A 20949-nucleotide genomic window follows, 5' to 3' on the forward strand; every position below is an offset into this window, starting at 1 on the left:
GCTTTCTATTACAAATGAAGACAATATATCTTTCGTACTGAGAGCAGTCAGTTGGAACAGCCAGGGCCTGGGGCTAGGACCCTCTGTATCAGTGTTTCCTCCCTGTTCTAAAGTGAACATTCTCCCCCTAAATGAGGTTGGCCTCTCTCTACCTCGGGTTATGGGTGACATATGCCTAATCTAGCATGGTGAACATCTGTACTCACAGTACGTCTTTCACCGCAGCTGGATGTGTTCCATCTCAAATGACCAGTGTAACTACAGGGACAAGGCATTATGGCATCCCACAAAATGAGTTGCTATCTTAATAAAAAAGATTTTCTGAGGAATAGGGTTATTTTATTAGACCATGCAGTTTCTGCATTATGAAAGATAACACTGATCACTATACAATTTACAGATGTGGGAAATAAAAGCAGACTTGTTTACAAAACAACTTGCAGACTTGTTTACGTGCTGCTGTGCGTTTTGTTGCCAATCTTACTTTGCTACCTGACTACTTCACGGCTTTTACTTTTAATTACTGTTTATATTTTTAGTCTTTCCCTCACTCAAATTTTTTCATTCAACTTCTTCACCCCGGAGGTTTTATCTGGACATGGTTCATCAGGACTTCAAACAGCCGAAGCTAAGTAACATTAACATGATGCCTTCTAATTGCAGTCGTTGTACTTATAATATACAGGAGAATGATCGCCTTACGGCGAGGATAGCTGTGCTGCAAGCCCAGCTTCAGACGCAATCGTTAGGCAAGGGCAATTTCAGTGTAGGAAAGGATGAAACAGCGTCTGTGCCACCAGTAAGTACAGATAGTAACGTTAGTATAAACCCCCTCGCACGGTCCCCGCAGCCGGACAACTTTCTCATGGCTTCTGGAGGGAAACGCTGTAGGAATGCTCAACCGGTGTCGCTTATTCAGCCGACAGAAACTTTCAACCGGTTCTCCCCATTAAGCGAGTTGGAGTCGGAGGCCGAGACTTCTCTGGTCTCTACTCCTCCCGTTGTGGGGTCTGAGACGCCGACGGCTCCCACCATTAGCTCTGACAAATTGAAAACCCTAGTCATTGGCGACTCCATTACCCGCAGTATTAGACTTAAAACGAATCATCCAGCGATCATACACTGTTTACCAGGGGGCAGGGCTACCGACGTTAAGGCTAATCTAAAGACGGTGTAGAGCGAGTGTAGAGAGTATAGGGATATTGTTATCCACGTCGGCACCAACGATGTTAGGATGAAACAGTCAGAGGTCACCAAGCGCAACATAGCTTCAGCGTGTAAATCAGCTAGAAAGATGTCGGCATCGATTAATTGTCTCTGGCCCCCTCCCAGTTAGGGGGAGTGATGAGCTCTACAGCAGAGTCTCACAACTCAATCGCTGCTTGAAAACAGTTTTCTGCCCCTCCCAAAAGATAGAATTTGTAGATAATTGGCCCTCTTTCTGGGACTCACCCACAAACAGGACCAAGCCTGGCCTGTTGAGGAGTGACGGACTCCATCCTAGCTGGATGGGTGCTCTCATCTTATCTACGAACATAGACAGGGCTCTAACTCCTCTAGCTCCACAATGAAATAGGGTGCAGGCCAGGCAGCAGGCTGTTAGCCAGCCTGCCAGCTTAGTGGAGTCTGCCACTAGCACAGTCAGTGTAGTCAGCTCAGCTATCCCCATTGAGACCCTGTCTGTGCCTTGACCTAGGTTGGGCAAAATTAAAGATGGCGGTGTTCGCCTTAGCAATCTCACTAGTATAAAGACAACCTCCATCCCTGCCATTATTGAAAGAGATTGTGATACCTCACATCTCAAAATAGGACTACTTAATGTTAGATCCCTCACTTCAAAGGCAGTTATAGTCAATGAACTAATCACTGATCATAATCTTGATGTGATTGGCCTGACTGAAACATGGCTTAAGCCTGATGAATTTACTGTGTTAAATGAGGCCTCACCCCCTGGTTACACTAGTGACCATATCCCCCACGCATCCCGCAAAGGCAGAGGTGTTGCTAACATTTACGATAGCAAATTTCAATTTACAAAAAAAAAAAAAGACGTTTTCGTCTTTTGAGCTTCTAGTCATGAAATCTATGCAGCCTACTCAATCACTTTTTATAGCTACTGTTTACAGGCCTCCTGGGCCATATGCAAAGTTCCTCACTGAGTTCCCTGTATTCCTATCGGACCTTGTAGTCATTGCAGATAATATTCAAATTTTTGGTGACTTTAATATTCACATGGAAAAGTCCACAGACCCACTCCAAAAGGCTTTCGAAGCCATCATCGACTCAGTGGGTTTTGTCTAACATGTCTCTGGACCTACTCACTGCCACAGTCATACTCTGGACCTAGTTTTGTCCCATGGAATAAATGTTGTGGATCTTAATGTTTTTCCTCATAATCCTGGACTATCGGACCACCATTTTATTACGTTTGCAATCGCAACAAATAATCTGCTCAGACCACAACCAAGAAGCATTAAAAGTCGTGCTATAAATTTTCAGACAACCCAAAGATTCCTTGATGCCCTTCCAGACTCCCTCTGCCTGCCCAAGGACGTCAGAGGACAAAAATCAGTTAACCACCTAACCGAGGAACTGAATTTAACCTTGCGCAATACCCTAGATGCAGTTGCACCCCTAAAAACTAAAAACATTTGTCATAAGAAACTAGCTCCCTGGTATACAGAAAATACACGAGCTCTGAAGCAAGCTTCCAGAAAATTGGAACGGAAATGGCGCCACACCAAACTGGAAGTCTTCCGACTAGCTTGGAAAGAGAGTACCGTGCAGTATCGAAGAGCCCTCACTGCTGCTCGATCATCCAATTTTTCCAACTTAATTGAGGAAAATAAGAACAATCCGAAATTTATTTTTGATACTGTCGCAAAGCTAACTAAAAAGCAGCATTCCCCAAGAGAGGATGGCTCTCACTTCAGCAGTAATTAATTCATGAACTTCTTTGAGGAAAAGATCGTGATCATTAGAAAGCAAATTACAGACTCCTCTTTAAATCTGCGTATTCCTCCAAAGCTCTGTTGTCCTGAGTCTACACAACCCTGCCAGGACCTAGGATCAAGGGAGACACTAAAGTGTTTTAGTACTATATCTCTTGACACAATGATGAAAATAATCATGGCCTCTAAACCTTCAAGCTGCATACTGGACCCTATTCCAACTAAACTACTGAAAGAGCTGCTTTCTGTGCTTGGCCCTCCTATGTTGAACATAATAAACGGCTCTCTATCCACTGGATGTGTACCAAACTCACTAAAAGTGGCAGTAATAAAGCCTCTCTTGAAAAAGCCAAATCTTGACCCAGAAATTATAAAAAACTATCGGCCTATATCGAATCTTCCATTCCTCTCAAAAATTTTAGAAAAAGCTGTTGCGCAGCAACTCACTGCCTTCCTGAAGACAAACAATGTATACGAAACGCTTCAGTCTGGTTTTAGATCCCATCATAGCACTGAGACTGCACTTGTGAAGGTGGTAAATGACCTTTTAATGACGTCAGACCGAGGCTCTGCATCTGTCCTCGTGCTCCTAGATCTTAGTGCTGCTTTTGATACCATCGATCACCACATTTTTTTGGAGAGATTGGAAACCCAAATTGGTCTACATGGACAAGTTCTGGCCTGGTTTAGATCTTATCTGTCGGAAAGATATCAGTTTGTCTCTGTGAATGGTTTGTCCTCTGACAAATCAACTGTAAATTTCGGTGTTCCTCAAGGTTCCGTTTTAGGACCACTATTGTTTTCACTATATATTTGACCTCTTGGGGATGTCATTCGAAAACATAATGTTAAATTTCACTGCTATGCGGATGACACACAGCTGTACATTTCAATGAAACATGGTGAAGCCCCAAAATTGCCCTCGCTAGAAGCCTGTGTCTCAGACATAAGGAAGTGGATGGCTGCAAACTTTCTACTTTTAAACTCGGACAAAACAGAGATGCTTGTTCTAGGTCCCAAGAAATAAAGAGATCTTCTGTTGAATCTAACAATTAATCTGGATGGTTGTACAGTCGTCTCAAATAAAACTGTGAAGGACCTCGGCGTTACTCTGGACCCTGATCTCTCTTTTGAAGAACATATCAAGACTGTTTCAAGGACAGCTTTTTTCCATCTACGAAACATTGCAAAAATCAGAAACTTTCTGTCCAAAAATGACGCAGAAAAATTAATCCATGCCTTTTTTACTTCTAGGTTGGACTACTGCAATGCTCTACTTTCCGGCTACCCGGATAAAGCACTAAATAAACTTCAGTTAGTGCTAAATACGGCTGCTAGAATCCTGACTAGAACCAAAAAATGTGATCATATTACTCCAGTGCTAGCCTCCCTACACTGGCTTCCTGTTAAGGCAAGGGCTGATTTCAAGGTTTTACTGCTAACCTACAAAGCATTACATGGGCTTGCTCCAACCCACGTACGCTACGGTCACAAGACGCGGGCCTCCTAATTGTTCCTAGCAAACAGCTGGAGGCAGGGCTTTCTCCTATAGAGCTCCATTTTTATGGAATAGTCTGCCTACCCATGTGAGAGACGCAGACTCAGTCTCAACCTTTAAGTCTTTACTGAAGACACATCTCTTCAGTAGGTCCTATTATTAAGTGTAGTCTGGCCCAGGGGTGTGAAGGTGAACGGAAAGGCTGGAACAACGAACCGCCCTTGCTGTCTCTCCCTGGCCGGTTTCCCCTCTTTCCACTGGGATTCTCTGCCTCTACCCCATTACAGGGGCTGAGTCACTGGCTTACTGGTGTTCTTCCATGCCGTCCCTGTGAGGGGTGCGTCACTGACATGGTCTTCCTGTCTGGGTTGGCGCCCCCCCTTGGGTTGTGCCGTGGCGGAGATCTTTGTGGGCTATACTCGGCCTTGTCTCGGGATGGTATGTTGGTGGTTGGAGATATCCCTCCAGTGGTGTGGGGGCTGTGCTTTGGCAAAGTGGGTGGGGTCATATCCTACCTGTTTGTCCCTGTCCGGGGGTTTCATCGGATGGGGCCACAGTGTCTCCTGACCCCTCCTGTCTCAGCCTCCAGTATTTATGCTGCAGTAGTTTATGTGTCGGGGGGCTAGGGTCAGTCTGCCACATCTGGAGTATTTCTCTTGTCTTTTCCGGTGTCCTGTGTGAATTTAAATATGCTCTCTCTAATTCTCTCTTTCTCTCTTTCTTTCTTTCTTTCTTTCTCTCTCTCGGAGGACCTGAGCCCTAGGACCATGCCTCAGGACTACCTGGCTTGATGACTCCTTGCTGTCCCTAGTTCACCTGGCCGTGCTGCTGCTCCAGTTCCAACTGTTCTGCCTGTGGCTATGGAACCCTGACCTGTTCACCGGACGTGCTACCTGTCCCAGACCTGCTGTCCCAGACCTGCTGGAACCCTGACCTGTTCACCGGACGTGCTACCTGTCCCAGACCTGCTGTTTTCAACTCTCTAGAGACAGCAGGAGCGGTAGAGATACTCTCAAAGATCGGCTATGAAAAAGCCAACTGACACTTACTCTTGTGTTACTGACTTGTTGCACCCTCGACAACTACTATGATTATTATTATTTGACCATGCTGGTCATTTATGAACATTTGAACATCTTAGCCATGTGCTGTTATAATCTCCACCCGGCACAGCCAGAAGAGGACTGGCCACCCCTCATAGCCTGGTCCCTCTCTAGGTTTCTTCCTAGGTTTTGGCCTTTCTAGGGAGTTTTTCCTTGCCACCGTGCTTCTACACCTGCATTGCTTGCTGTTTGGGGTTTTATACTGGGTTTCTGTACAGCACTTTGAGATATCAGCTGATGTAAGAAGGGCTATATAAATACATTTGATTTGATTTGATTTGATATCAAATAAAATACAAATTTATTTGTCACTGCGCCGAATATTTGTAGGTTCGATTACAGGCTCAAAATTGCCAGAAACAAATAACTTTCTTCTGAAACTCGGCAGTCTATTCTTGTTCTGAAAAATAAAGGCTATTCCATGCGAGAAATTGTCAAGAAACTGAAGATCTCGTACAACACTCTGTACTACTCCCTTCACAGAACAGAGCAAACTGGCCCTAACCAGAATAGAAAGAGGAGTGGGAGGCCCGGTGCACAACTGAGCAAGAGGACAAGTACATTAGTGTCTAGTTTGAGAAACAGACGCCTCACAAGTCCTCAACTGGCAGCTTCATTAAATAGTACCCACAAAACACCAGTCTCAATGTCAACAGTGAAGAGGTGACTCCGGGATGCTGGCCTTCTAGGGCGGCCCGGGATGATGGTGTTGATGTGAGCCATGACCAGCCTTTCAAAGCACGTCATGGCAATCGACGTGTGCTATGGGGCGGTAGTAATTTAGGCAGGTTACCTTTGCATTCTTGGGCACAGGGTCTATGGTGGTCTGCTTGAAACGTGGGTATTACAGACTCGGTCAAGGAGAGGTTGAAAATGAGGTTGAAAATGTCAGTGAAGACACTTGCCAGTTGGTCCGCGCATGCTCTGAGTACACGCCCTGTTTATCTGTCTAGCCCTGCGGCCTTGTGAATATTGACCTGTTTAAAGGTCTTGCTCACATCGGCTAAGGAGAGCGTGATCACACAGTCTTCTGGAACAGCTGGTGCTCTCATGCGTGCTTCAGTGTTGCTTGTCTCGAAGCGAGCATGAAAGGCATTTAGCTCGTCTAGTAGGCTCGCGTCACTGGGCAGCTCATGGCTGGGTTTCCCTTCGTAGTCCGTAATAGTTTGCAAGCCCTGCCACATCCAAAGAATGTCAGAGCCGGTGTAGTAGGATCCATTCTTTGTTCTGTATTGACTGTCACACCCTGATCTGTTTCACCTGTCTTTGTGATTGTCTCCACCCCCCTCCAGGTGTCGCCCATCTTCCCCATTATCCCCAGTGTATTTATACCTGTGTTCTCTGTTTGTCTGTTGCCAGTTCACTTTGTTTTGTGAAACCTACCAGTGGTTTTCCCCTTGCTCCTGTCCGTTCTAGTTCCTGTTTTCTTGTTTTTTTGCGGTTTTGACCATTCTGCCTGCCCTGACCCTGAACCTGCCTGCCGTTCTGTACCTTGCCACACCACACTGGATTATTGACCCCTGCCTGCTCTGACCCCGAGACTGCCTCCCGTTCTGGACCTTTTGCACCCTATCTGGATTACTGACCTCTGCCTGCCCCTGTATTAGTAATGAACTTTTGTTACTTTGACACTGTCTGCATCTGGGTCTTACCTAAAATGTGATAGTACGTACTGGCCATGATTGACCCAGCAGACTTGGACCAGCTCCGCAGCACCATCTCCTCCCAAGGAGCCACCATTGGAAGGCATGAGGAGTTGCTTCATGGTCTTATGGAAGGGTTCCAGACCATGGCCAAATGCCATAACCAAGCGTTGAACACATTGCTGGAGCAATTCCACGGGTTTTCTGTTAGGCAGCCTACAATGACGGTAAACTCCCAGCCCCTCAGTAACCCGGCTGTTAGCAAGCCGCCTCCCCGGTCACCCTGGTTTCCCGGGAACCCTGCTTACCTCCCCTGGAACGCATCGATGGAGAGTCGGTTAGGGGTTCACTCATCATCTAGCTGCAGCCCTCCTCCTTCCCCTCGGACTGCTCTAAAATAGCGCACCTCATCACACTGATGTCCTATGGCAGTGTGGGAACAACAGTCTGTCATATGCTTCAGTCTGTAGTTCGTGCTGGAGGTAAAGAATGTTTTCAATGCTCCATTGTCCGGGAGAGAGACTGCCCGGAAGTAACTCCAGCTTTGGCAAGACTCCCGCAGTGTGGCAGACTATGAGGTGGATTTCCACACATTGGCAGGTAATAGTGCCGGAAGCACTGTTCAGCATGTTCCTGCACAGAGTATCGGAGGAAGTAAAGGACGAGCTTGCAGCCCGGGAACTACCAACGGATCTCGACTCACTCATCACCTTGACCATTAGGATCGATGGGCGACAACTGGAACGAAGGAAGGAGAGGAGATTCCCGGAAGTTCCCGACGGCTCCTTTCCCGAGAGAACCCGAGGCTACCCGAGTTCCCCGAGAGTCTCCGAAGACTGCCGATTCATCTCTTCCCGAGCCTATTTAATTAGGCAGAGCTAGGCTGTCTCCAGCTGAATGGCTATACAGGCTTCACACTAAGAGTTGCCTGTATTGCGGGACTACTGGTCATTTTGTCTCCACCTGTCCACTAAAAGACCAGGCTCACCGGTAAGAGCGAGTACTCTGGTGGGCCATATGGAGAACTTTTCCTCTTCCCTTTTCATGCCATTTTGCGGTGGGGTAACAAGTCGAAATCTCTCTGGATACTCATCGACTATGGACACTACCCTGGCTTCCGAGCTGGACATCCCCACTCAGCCCCTCTCCATTCCCATGGATGTTAGAGCACTGGACGGGCGCCCTATAGGCCGGGTCACCCACAATACCACCCCCATCAACCTACATGTGTCAGGGAAGCACGGCGAGATGACCCAATTCCTGCTCATTAAGTCTCCTCAGATTCCCGTGGTATTGGGATTCTCCTGGCCCGTTCTTTTTTTTATTTTATTTTTTATTTCACCTTTATTTAACCAGGTAAGCTAGTTGAAAACAAGTTCTCATTTACAACTGCGACCTGTCCAAGATAAAGCAAAGCAGTGCGACACAAACAACAACACAGAGTTACACATGGAATAAACAAGCGTACTGTCAATAACACAATAGAAAAAAAGAAAGTCTATATACAGTGTGTGCAAATGACATGAGGAGGTAGGCAATAAATAGGCCATAGTAGCGAAGTAATTACAATTTAGCAGATTAACACTGGAGTGATAAATGAGCAGATGATGATGTGCAAGTAGAGATACTGGTGTGCAAAAGAGCAGAAAAGTAAATAAAAACAATATGGGGATGAGGTAGGTAGATTGGGTGGGCTATTTACAGATGGACTATGTACAGCTGCAGCGATCGGTTAGCTGCTCAGATAGCTTATGTTTAAAGTTGGTGAAGGAAATGTAAGTCTCCAGCTTCAGCAATTTTTGCAATTCGTTCCAGTCACTGGCAGCAGAGAACTGGAAGGAAAGGCAGCCAAAGGAGGTGTTGGCTTTGGGGAAGACCAGTGAGATATACCTGCTGGAGCGCGTGACCAGTGAGCTGAGATAAGGCGGAGCTTTACCTAGCATAGATTTATAGATGACCTGGAGCCAGTGGGTCTGGCGACGAATATGTAGCGAGGGCCAGCCAACTAGAGCATACAGGTCGCAGTGGTGGGTGGTATAAGGGGCTTTGGTAACAAAACGGATGGCACTGTGATAGACTGCTACCAGTTTGCTGAGTAGAGTATTGGAAGCTATTTTGTAGATGACATAGCCGAAGTCGAGGATCTGTAGGATAGTCAGTTTTACTAGGGTAAGTTTGGCGGCGTGAGTGAAGGAGGCTTTGTTGTGAAATAGAAAGCCGATTCTAGATTTGATTTTGGATTGGAGATGTTTAATATGAGTCTGGAAGGAGAGTTTACAGTCTAGCCAGACACCTATGTATTTGTAGTTGTCCACATATTCTAGGTCAGAACCGTCCAGGATAGTGATGCTAGTCGGGCGGGCGGGTGCGGGCAGTGAACAGTTGAAAAGCATGCATTTGGTTTTACTAGCGTTAAAGCCACGCCCATTGCCACGCCCATTGCCTGAAGTCACTACAGCCTGCCCCGGGACGTCTTCCTGGGGGCTCGGAAGTTGCCCCAGACCTCTCCGCCATTCCCATGGAGTACCAGGACCTCCGGGAGGTGTCCAGTAAGGCCTGGGCCACTTCGCTTCCACCGCACCGACCATATGACTGCGGGACTGACCTTCTCCCAGGCACCACTCTGCCCGGGGATGACTGTACTCTATGTCGGGTCTGGAGACCAAGGATATGGAGACCTACATTAAGGACTCCCAGGGTTCATCTGTCCTTCTACCTCCCCCACCGGCGCAGGGTTCTTCTTTGTGGAGAAAAAGGACAAAACCCTGCGCCTGTGCATTGACTAACGGGGTCTCAACGACATCACGGTGAAGAATCGCTAGCCGCTACCCCTCATCTCCTCGGCCTTCGAGCCGCTTCAGGGGGCCACCATGTTCTCTAAGCTGGACCTACGGAACGCCTACCACCTGGTGCGGATACGAGAACGGGACAAGTGGAAGACTGCTTTCAACATAGCCAGTGGTCACTAGAGTATCTTGTCATGCCATTTGGCCTTACCAATGCCCCTGCTGTGTTCCAGGCTCTGGTTAATGATGTTCTCCACAACATGTTGAAACGGTTCATGTTCGTCTACCTTCGATGACATCCTCGTCTTCTACCGCACCACACAAGAACACATGCTCCACGTCCGACAGGTTCGCCAACGTCTCCTGGAGAACCAGCTTTTTGTAAAAGCAGAGAAGTGCGAATTCCATCGCTTCACCATCCCCTTTCTGGGTTACATCATCGCTGCAGGGAGTGTACAGATGGATCCCGGAAAGGTGAGAGTGGTGATGGATTGTCCCCAGCCTACATCCAGGTTGCAGCTGCATCGTTTCCTGGGATTCGCCAACTTTTATTGCCTCTTTATCTGGGGTTACAGCACCCTGGTTTCCCCCCTGTCTGCACTCACCTCTCCCAAGGTTCCGTTCACGTGGTCCCCAGCTGCTGACCGGGCGTTCCAGCATCTCAAACATAGCTTCACCACAGCTCCCATGTTGGTTCATCCTGACCCATCCCGCCAGTTCGTGGTGGAGGCCGACGCTTCGGATATCGGGGTGGTGGCTGTCCTGTCCCAGCGTTCTACCCTGGACCTCAAGTTACATCCTTGCGCCTTCTTCTCCCACCGCCTCAACACCATGGAGAGGAACTACGATGTGGGGAATCGTAGGCTTCTCGCGTTGGAGGAGTGGAGGCACTGGCTTGAAGAGGTGCAACATCCGTTCATTGCGTGGACCATCCACAAGAACCTGGAATATCTCCGTACTGCCAAGTGCCTCAATTCCAGGCAAGCTAGGTGGGCCCTGCTCTTCACCCGGTTCAACTTCTCACTCTCATACCGGCTGGGATCCAAGAATGTCAAGCCGGATGCTCTGTCATGTCGCTATAGCCCCACGTCTTCAACATTGGAACCCGAGACCATCCTTCACCACCTCATGGCTGGCGACGGCACTCAGCTGGTTCGTGAGGTGCAGCGTTCCCAGCCGAACCCCGGGAGGAGGCCCAGATAACCGGATGTTCGTTCCTGACATGGCCCGCTCCTCGGTCCTGGACTGGGCCCACTCCTCCAGGCTTGCCTGCCACCCAGGCTCCCAGCGGACCCTGGCCTTTGTGTGACAACGTCTCCGCCTTTATCACCGCATGTACGACCTGTGCACAGAACAAGACTCCTCGGCAAGCTCCAGCTGTCCCTCACCATCCCTGGTCTCACCTATCCCTGGACTTTGTCACCTGTCTCCCCCATCTGATGGCAACACCGCCATCCTGACTGTTGTGGATCGGTTTTCCAAAGCCACCCATTTCATTCTTCTCCCCAAGCTACCCTCGCTACCCTAGTTAAATAAAAAAATTTAACATTTAAAATTTGACCCTCTGCTGTTCGTCTTCTGTTGCCCCATACCCTCCGTGTACATCCCACTTTTCCTGTTTCCAGAATTAAACCCTTGTCTCACAGCCCTTTGTCTCCTATTTGACCCCTGCCTGCTCTGACCCCGAGACTCCCTGCCATTCTGGACCCTTTGCACCCTATCTGGATTACTGACCTCTGCCTGCCCTTGACCTCTAGTTTTGCCTGCCCCTGTATTAGTAATAAACTTTTGTTACTTCGACACTGTCTGCATCTGGGTCTTACCTGAAATGTGATGTTGACGCTTTGCCTGTTTGATGGTTCGTCTGAGGGCATTGTAGGATTTTTTATAAGCATCCGGATTAGTGTCCCGCTCCTTGAAAGCGGCAGCTCTAGCCTTTAGCTCGGTGCGGATGTTGCCTGTAATCCATGGCTTCTGGTTGGGGTATGTACGTATGGTCACTGTGGGGATGATGTCCTCAATGCACTTATTGATGAAGCCGGTGACTGAGGTGGTATACTCTTCAATGCCATTAGATGAATCCCGGAACATATTCCTGTCTGTGCTAGCAAAACAGTCCTGTAGCGTAGCATCCTCGTCAACGGACCAGTATGCTCAGTGATACTGTGTGCTCATTTGAGAATACGTCCTTATGAAGAATTCATGTTATAACCTATGTTCTGACATAATGTCCTTATGAAGAATTCATGTTATAACCTATGTTCTGACATAATGTCCTTATGAAGAATTCATGTTATAACCTATGTTCTGACATAATGTCCTTATGAAGAATTCATGTTATAACCTATGTTCTGACATAATGTCCTTATGAAGAATTCATGTTATAACCTATGTTCTGACATAATGTCCTTATGAAGAATTCATGTTATAACCAATGTTCTGACATAATGTCCTTATGAAGAATTCATGTTATAACCTATGTTCTGACATAATGTCCTTATGAAGAATTCATGTTATAACCTATGTTCTGACATTATAACGTCTTTATGAAGAGTTCATGTTATAACCTATGTTATGACATTATAACTCGGTGTAACAGTGCCCTCCATCACTTGACTCACTGCTAGTCTTTATATCCATCTCAGCTGGTATAAAACCGTCATTGACCTATATCCCCTGCCGTAAACAGTGAGAGGTCTGTCTGAGAACAGCTAGTCAGAGTGCTTGGAGGAACATAGTCAATATAGAAGCTCAGAGCAGAGCCTGTGGCATAATGCTTATGTGATAGAAAGGAAGTCAGCTTACTTTTTTCCTCAGGGGCCAAAAGGAAATAGCTTTAGGCTTCTGTTGACAAATTCCTCTCTCTCCCTCACACTGTGTGGTTGATAAACTGAAACAGGGGGAATCCAAAAAGATGTCACCCCTACGTAAAACTGGCAGTAAGAGAGAGTTGCACTGTAGTGCCTTTGGTTTCATCAGACAACGGACATAAAAGTGGATTTTAAATTGAGAACAATGTTAAGGAATTGACAATGAGATCAATACTATTCTATTAAAGCACAGCACTTATTGATCAGACTAATGTCTTGATACGATCAGCTCTTCTGACTGTAGTCTTTATTAGAGTACTTGATACGATCAGCTCTTCTGACTGAAGTCTTTATTAGAGCACTTGATACGAGCAGCTCTTCTGACTGTAGTCTTTATTAGAGTACTTGATACGATCAGCTCTTCTGACTGTAGTCTTTATTAGAGCACTTGATACGAGCAGCTCTTCTGACTGTAGTCTTTATTAGAGTACTTGATACGATCAGCTCTTCTGACTGTAGTCTTTATTAGAGTACTTGATACGATCAGCTCTTCTGACTGTAGTCTTTATTAGAGTACTTGATACGATCAGCTCTTCTGACTGTAGTCTTTATTAGAGCACTTGATACGAGCAGCTCTTCTGACTGTAGTCTTTATTAGAGTACTTGATACGAGCAGCTCTTCTGACTGTAGTCTTTATTAGAGTACTTCTTGACTCCATAATAAATCTGGAATAGTTTAACGTGCGAGTAGTACTATTGTTATTTATCATTTGATTGGGACATACTGTATGTTTTAGTTCTTATCTTAACAACTCCATAATTATTTATTTATACTGTCAACCTGCTGGCTAAGTATTGCATGCTGTCAAGACAACTAGGTGCTAAGAAGCAGTTTGTGATACTTAGACCTGGTGACAACACCAATTAGACAGAAAATAAGCCTCTATTTTACCAACAAGTCATTAGCCCTCCTAATCATCCAGCCAAGCTGCCAGCTAACCTCAGGTCTTCTGGACCCATCCTAGTGATGACAGACTGACAAGGTGTGAGGGGTTAGAGTCTGTCTGAAAGGTCCTGATGGGTCCTTAAGGGAAGGCTTGCAACCTGGGGATCATCTCCCTCCCTGACCTTGAGGAGGTGTAGGTTGAGACAGACAGGGGTATCTGCAGGAGTAGTGGGGGGCAGGTGGAAGGAGTTGTTGTTAGCTAGCTTTAGCTAATCCCTGTGTTTGGGATGAGACTACTGACAGACTTAACTTCATATGATCTTCAAAGCGAGGTGACAACCCAAAACAATCAACCAATCAGGGGAGGAGGGTTGGGCATATTATCAATCAGAGGAGGGGGGTTGGGCAAATTATCAATCAGATGAGGGGGGTTGGACAAATTATCAACCAGAGGAGGAGGGTTGGACATATTATCAACCAGATGAGGAGGGTTGGACATATTATCTGGATAGGTGTATCTGGAGTTCAATTCAACCTTATTAGTGTGGATTTATGTATTTGATCATGTATTTTCAAAGATTTTTGTGCTCCCTGGATACCAAAAATATTTGCTTGTTTAATCAATCTACACAGCAAGATTATGACTCACTAGGTGTCCAGTTGCCGTTCATTCATCTCTCCCTGTCTGCCCCACGTGAGCCCAATTCTCCACTCCTCCCTGGGGTGACAGTCCTTAATGCCCTGAGCCAGAGGCCCTTTCCTGGGCGAACATGAGCCTTGAGGGTTGGCAACCTGCTGCTACTACCATCTTGACACAATCAATGTTTAATGGCCGCTGTTAAATTATGTACAGAATAGAGGTACCACTAAGAAGACCTAAAGCCATCCAGAAATGTCTGTCCCTCTGTTGTCTCCAAACATGAATAAAGAGATAGAGGAAGGAAGGGAGGAAGGAAGGAAGGGAGGAAGGAAGGATGAGGAAGGAAGGAAGGAAGGAAGGAAGGAAGGAAGGAAGGAAGGAAGGAAGGAAGGAAGGAAGGAAGGAAGGAAGGAAGGAAGGAAGGAAGGAAGGAAGGAAGGAAGGAAGGAAGGAAGGAAGGAAGGAAGGAAGGAAGGAAGGAAGGAAGGAAGGAAGGAAGGAAGGAAGGTGTGGGGGGGTGGAGGGAGGGAGGGAATAAGAAGAAGAAGAGTGTTCGAAGGTGGAGGTTTTCAACTCAATCTGTCTGGGATGAGCTGAACACTAGAGAGGAAATAATTCAGACAAATGCCCTTCTCTTCTTCTTCTTCTACCACATTATGGAACAACATATTCAGATGCCCTTCACTTCTTCTACCACATTATGGAACAACATATTCAGATGCCCTTCTCTTCTTCTTCTACCACATTATGGAACAACATATTCAGATGCCCTTCTCTTCTTCTTCTACCACATTATGGAACAACATATTCAGATGCCCTTCACTTCTTCTACCACATTATGGAACAACATATTCAGATGCCCTTCTCTTCTTCTACCACATTATGGAACAACATATTCAGATGCCCTTCACTTCTTCTACCACATTATGGAACAACATATTCAGATGCCTTTCTCTTCTTCTTCTACCACATTATGGAACAACATATTCAGATGCCCTTCACTTCTTCTACCACATTATGGAACAACATATTCAGATACCCTTCTCTTCTTCTACCACATTATGGAACAACATATTCAGATACCCTTCTCTTCTTCTACCACATTATGGAACAACATATTCAGATGCCCTTCTCTTCTTCTACCACATTATGGAACAACATATTCAGATGCCCTTCACTTCTTCTACCACATTATGGAACAACATATTCAGATGCCCTTCACTTCTTCTACCACATTATGGAACAACATATTCAGATGCCCTTCTCTTCTTCTTCTACCACATTATGGAACAACATATTCAGATGCCCTTCTCTTCTTCTACCACATTATGGAACAACATATTCAGATGCCCTTCACTTCTTCTACCACATTATGGAACAACATATTCAGATGCCCTTCACTTCTTCTACCACATTATGGAACAACATATTCAGATGCCCTTCTCTTCTTCTTCTACCACATTATGGAACAACATATTCAGATGCCCTTCACTTCTTCTACCACATTATGGAACAACATATTCAGATGCCCTTCTCTTCTTCTTCTACCACATTATGGAACAACATATTCAGATGCCCTTCTCTTCTTCTTCTACCACATTATGGAACAACATATTCAGATGCCTTTCTCTTCTTCTTCTACCACATTATGGAACAACATATTCAGATGCCCTTCTCTTCTTCTACCACATTATGGAACAACATATTCAGATACCCTTCTCTTCTTCTACCACATTATGGAACAACATATTCAGATGCCCTTCTCTTCTTCTTCTACCACATTATGGAACAACATATTCAGATGCCCTTCTCTTCTTCTACCACATTATGGAACAACATATTCAGTTAAATACTAATATTGTATAAGGGGTATTAGTAATACCGATGCATACTAAGCTGTTTTTTGGTTTGATAATGATAATTTCAATAGCCGACCAATCCAATTAAAAAAGTATTTTGGACTGCGTTGGGCTGACTGGTGATAATTAGCTTGCAGGTGCAGAAGCTCTGCGTCGGTTAATCCTGGTGGTCCTATTGCTTATGGCCTCCTGCATATGAACAAAGAGTTATATTCACATAGCGGGTACACAATAACGTGCCACCACTGATGCGACGCATGAATCCTTTATTATAATGCATCCCAGAAACAGGTGGCATTGCATTACAGTATACCGTAGTCCAACTAACTACACACGAATCCCCAGAAAATAACTTGGCCACTTGATGTTTATTCAAACTTGTATAAAACTTTTGTTGAATTAAATTCAAGTTAGTGGGAGGAATATGACGCCTAATAGTGTCTGGGTGAAAGAAGTACATCGGACAACTACTCCACCAGAAGAGCTGAAATGTCAGAAGATTTTATTTGGTCCTTGGCAGGCTGACATTCTCTTTATTTTGATTTTGATTTTTGATTTTTGCTTCATGCAAATTGGCACATCCGTAGGGATGGCAGCATTCCTATTATGCTCGTCTATCCCCGAGACGTGCAGATACAAAAGCCTTGGCCGGACCTCAGGCCGCCGAACCTCCAACTGGAGAATTTCACCTGAATACCCTTTAGAAATAAAACATTATCCCGGGTGTGATGGATGATTACAACAACAACAACAACAACAAATAAACTCTAAGGAAAACCTCTTTAAATGCATATCTGGGTTGAGAAAATAACATTCTATAGAAGCTTTTCAATGAAAATGTCATAAACTGGTCCTACACATGCAAAGACATCAATACATTTTCCAAAGGGGATGCGATGTAATTTATCAGTGTAATGTGTAACAATTTGAATATTTATTTTAATCTGCCTTCTACAATTTATATATATATTTATATAAATGTATATATATAGGTCAAGATCTGTGAAGTGGATATATATATATATATATAAATTGTAGAAGGCAGATTAAAATAAATATTCAAATTGTTACACTTTACATATATATATCAGATTTTATTTGGCCACATTAACAATCTTAGAATTTGCTATTTTGCCTGTTGAAAGTCCCAGAAGATAATACATTCAACAGTGCTGATGGGGGTCATGGGTGATGAGCTGCAATAAAACCTCAACTGATGGATGCACCTGCGGTGCTCTCTCTAAAACCGTTATCTTATTAATCACACCTCTTTGTTTCATGAACAGGCCACGCGAGGAAACTAACTGCTCTTGTAATTAATTTCATAATGATGACAATGATTGTTGTGTTTATGGGATTTGCGACGCGTTTTATCAGTGCAATAATCAGCACGCTTTGAATGTTCCACTCTCAGCAAGTAAGTCCAAACACTGAGAAATATTTTTTTTAAAGTTATATTTTTATTTGTAGAAAAATGGTTCATACATTTTTCATGTAAATAGAATAGAAATCTATTAATATACAAAATACATTATGACAGGCGAAACTTGAATAAATAAAATGTAAAAAAAAAAACGTCGTAGAAGGATCCTCTCTAGCCCCTTCGTGGGATTGAGTCTTTCTATTGAACAGGATTGCAGTTTTCAGGGGGTCAATCTCCATAATGTATGAAGTCAGGTCCTTGTCTTTTGACGGCCTTTCACTCTATTGTCAGAGCAGAGGAACTGAATTTCCACGCTCGTTTTTCTGCATTATCGCTCTACTAATTGTAAAATTGACTTTTCACCTCAGTTTACAAAAGCAAATCTGTCTTCTTCTTTTTAGTGATAATACTCGTCTAATAGAGGTTCAGGTCAAGATCTGTGAAGTGGACTTATAGGACTCGTATGCGCTGGGGAAAAAAGTGCAAATGTTTTTGAGGAATATTAAACGTCTAACAAAACAACCGTACTCAACTTAGAAAAGTCGACAAAATTAAATTAATGTTCAACCCGAATGTAAATTAGAGCATGTAAAAATAGGAAAACAAAACAAACTGTATAAAACACACCCACAGAGACATGGGTTAAGGCAAACAGTGAATATCATTCAGTTTTTTCCCTTTCAACAGACTAACTGAAGTATGCATTCAGTTGTTATTCTGCAATCACTCTATTGTAACAATCTCGCAGTCTACAAAAGTTTGTGGTAAGGCTTTAGTTCAATTAGTAGGACATGCCTGGTACAAAGTTGTGGTAGCTGTACTGTCGAACATCAGTCTGGAAACATACATAGTCATTCTGGGCGGCTGGGCTGCTGGGGCTTGAAGTGCAATAAGACGGGGAGGAGGAAGAGGAGGACGCGCTGGAGCTCCAGGAGAAAGCATCGCTGGCCGGACTCGGGGCGTCCATCACGCGTAGGTTGGGAAGCAAGAGAGGCGCATCAGCCCGTGATTTGTTCTGGCGCTGTTCAATATCCGCGATGCGTATGGTCTCGGAGAGCGCCCAGATATAATTGTGAGCGAAGCGCAGAGTTTCGATCTTGGTGAGTTTACTGTCATCGGGGAACGCCGGTAGAACGGTCCGGAGAGTCTCCAACGCGTCATTCAGGCTGTGCATTCGGTTCCTCTCGCGGTCATTTGCCTTTACGCGCCGGTTCTTCTTTACCACGTGAACGGTGGCTTCGTTCCTCGCTCTGCCTCTGCGTCTCTTCTTCTGTCCCAGGTCGGTAGCGCACGAGCCCTGGCGGTCGCTGGCCGGGGAGGCGGACTTGCCGATGGAGGATGACGGGGAGGAAGTGTGCATACTGCTGCACGAATCTTCGTCATCTTGCATAAAGTAGTCGCAGCTCGAACTGTCAGAGTAAACGGTCTCCATTGCGGTGCACATGTTTTCCCTGCAGAAATTAGAAGAGAGGGAATGGGTTAAACACTGTAAATGCAAGAGCGCATGGTAAAGTTTGGAAAGCAGGCCTAGTCAAGGCAATGGTGAAAGACTATGAGAGCAGAACGAAACCTACCTTAGTTATCTGGTTGGAGAAGGGACAGTATCAGTTGTCTTGCAAGGAGCAAAAGTCCGAAAAGTAGTTTGAATGAAGAGTACAAGGCACGCGTCTTGCTCTTGCGCTTGAATCAGCTCGTGTGAGCGAATGAGCCTGGCACACGACTGGCCTCACATACCTTATATACCCTGGTCAGACAATGGTCGTACACCTCTCGCGCTGGCATTTGTGTGAAGGATGGATGAATGGGGTGCATCAGGTCTGCCCCGTGCCGCACTGCCATCTCATTAGCATAATGTATGCCTGTTATTTGTTCGCGCTCCGAAGCGTGCCTGTAATCACGACCGTCCAATGAGAGCAGTGGACCGCTGCCCAGCCACGCGAGCACCACTGTTGCTATCCATCCCTGGACCAAACACCAAGCCCACTTTAAGTTAAACCTTTAAAGTTAAATGAAAGAAGAAGATGAGCAAATGACGGAGCGCTTAGCCCCCCGAAGCAAGGGCACGCTCCAAAAAAGAAATTCGTTTATCTTCTGTCCAAGATTCGGTCTATAAACCTATAGAACCGAATATGTAAAAGAAAAAGGCATGTCTTATATATCGAAATGAAATAAACATGAAAATGTTGGAAATGAGACTGTTTTCCAAGTTTTCGAACAAAACACAAAAGTTGCTGTAGAAAAATTAGCTCGATTACGCACAGTGTTGCATGCATGCTTAAACATTCGCATTTTAGGGCTATAGCCGATCTAGCATCTAAAACAGGACAGGTTACTTCATCTTCACAACTTTCTCCACAAATCTACAGTCAACCCTGGCTAATTAACATTCAAAACATGAAGGGCACAGCAGTAAAAATGTCTAGCGCATGGATTGGGCCAATTTTTTAAAGGGTTTTTAAAGACATCTTTATGAGACAGGCATACCAATATCCATTAATTATTCTATTTATTCCATGTCCAGGATCTCGCCTCTCCTTTGAAAAAGTGGACGGGGGCACTATTTAGAAATAGTTTGGCCAGGGACCTGCAGTGCCTTTCTCCCGACGGTATAATGAGGGTAGAGGGACAGTCATTTATAAATAATTACACAATGTTTAGAGTCTTCGGCCATGTATAATATATCAAAGCGATTATAAGGTGAATTGTTCCAATTGTAGGCGTTACGCGTCGCCCCTCACTTCTTTTCACTCCTTATACGCGTTGTCCCTCGTCCAAATTCGGGCTCCTCTGGGCTTTTGTCACCCATTTTTTCAGCCTGAGCCACTCTATTGGCGTTATTCTTATTCAAATAGTCTTAGCAGGAGCAAAACACCCCGGCTCTAAGGCATGCTCCTAGATTCTATATCTCAAATAATTTGAGCGTATTTGTTGGTCTAAATTCGGGCATGTAAATGTCATTTACCTTATTATGATAATTATTTCCATTTGCAAAAGGCCGAATTTGTGACACAGACTATTGATGATTTTGCCACACGCCGGAGGTTGGTTTATGAGGAAAATAACATGTTAAACTCTTACAGACAAATCCTGTGCTCGGAAGTGCCAACCTACTGGGATTGGGATCGATTTTATTGTTACAATACCAAACAGTCAGTAATAACATCAAAGACGAAGAACAGCTTGAAGGTGTATTTTGGTTTTAGTTAGGACATCATTAGGTAGTCATGCTTTATTGCTCTTATAAAGTGATAAAAGTTAACATTTTTACAATATGACTTAGCTGGTTTGCC

The 20949-nt window shown here is 45.0% G+C and overlaps 1 protein-coding gene across 1 annotated transcript; it reads right to left on the reverse strand.

Moving 5' to 3' along the window:
* Positions 1-17674: 17674 nt before the first annotated feature.
* Positions 17675-19470, reverse strand: LOC106612289 (neurogenin-1-like). Its single transcript, XM_014213319.3, has 2 exons — positions 19234-19470; positions 17675-19110 (listed from the first exon to the last, which is right to left on the reverse strand). Exon 2 carries the CDS (start codon positions 19101-19103, stop codon positions 18441-18443), a length of 663 nt encoding a protein of 220 aa, XP_014068794.2. The 5' UTR covers positions 19104-19110; positions 19234-19470; the 3' UTR covers positions 17675-18440.
* Positions 19471-20949: the final 1479 nt, after the last annotated feature.

The sequence above is a fragment of the Salmo salar genome, chromosome 09, assembly GCF_965601325.2.
Source record: "Salmo salar chromosome 09, fSalSal1, whole genome shotgun sequence".
NCBI classification, from domain to species: Eukaryota; Metazoa; Chordata; class Actinopteri; order Salmoniformes; family Salmonidae; genus Salmo; species Salmo salar.

Bases quoted from the DNA above. Each gene is read 5' to 3' on its own strand.
- LOC106612289 (XM_014213319.3), bottom strand. From the start codon at position 19,103: ATGTGCACCGCAATGGAGACCGTTTACTCTGACAGTTCGAGCTGCGAC.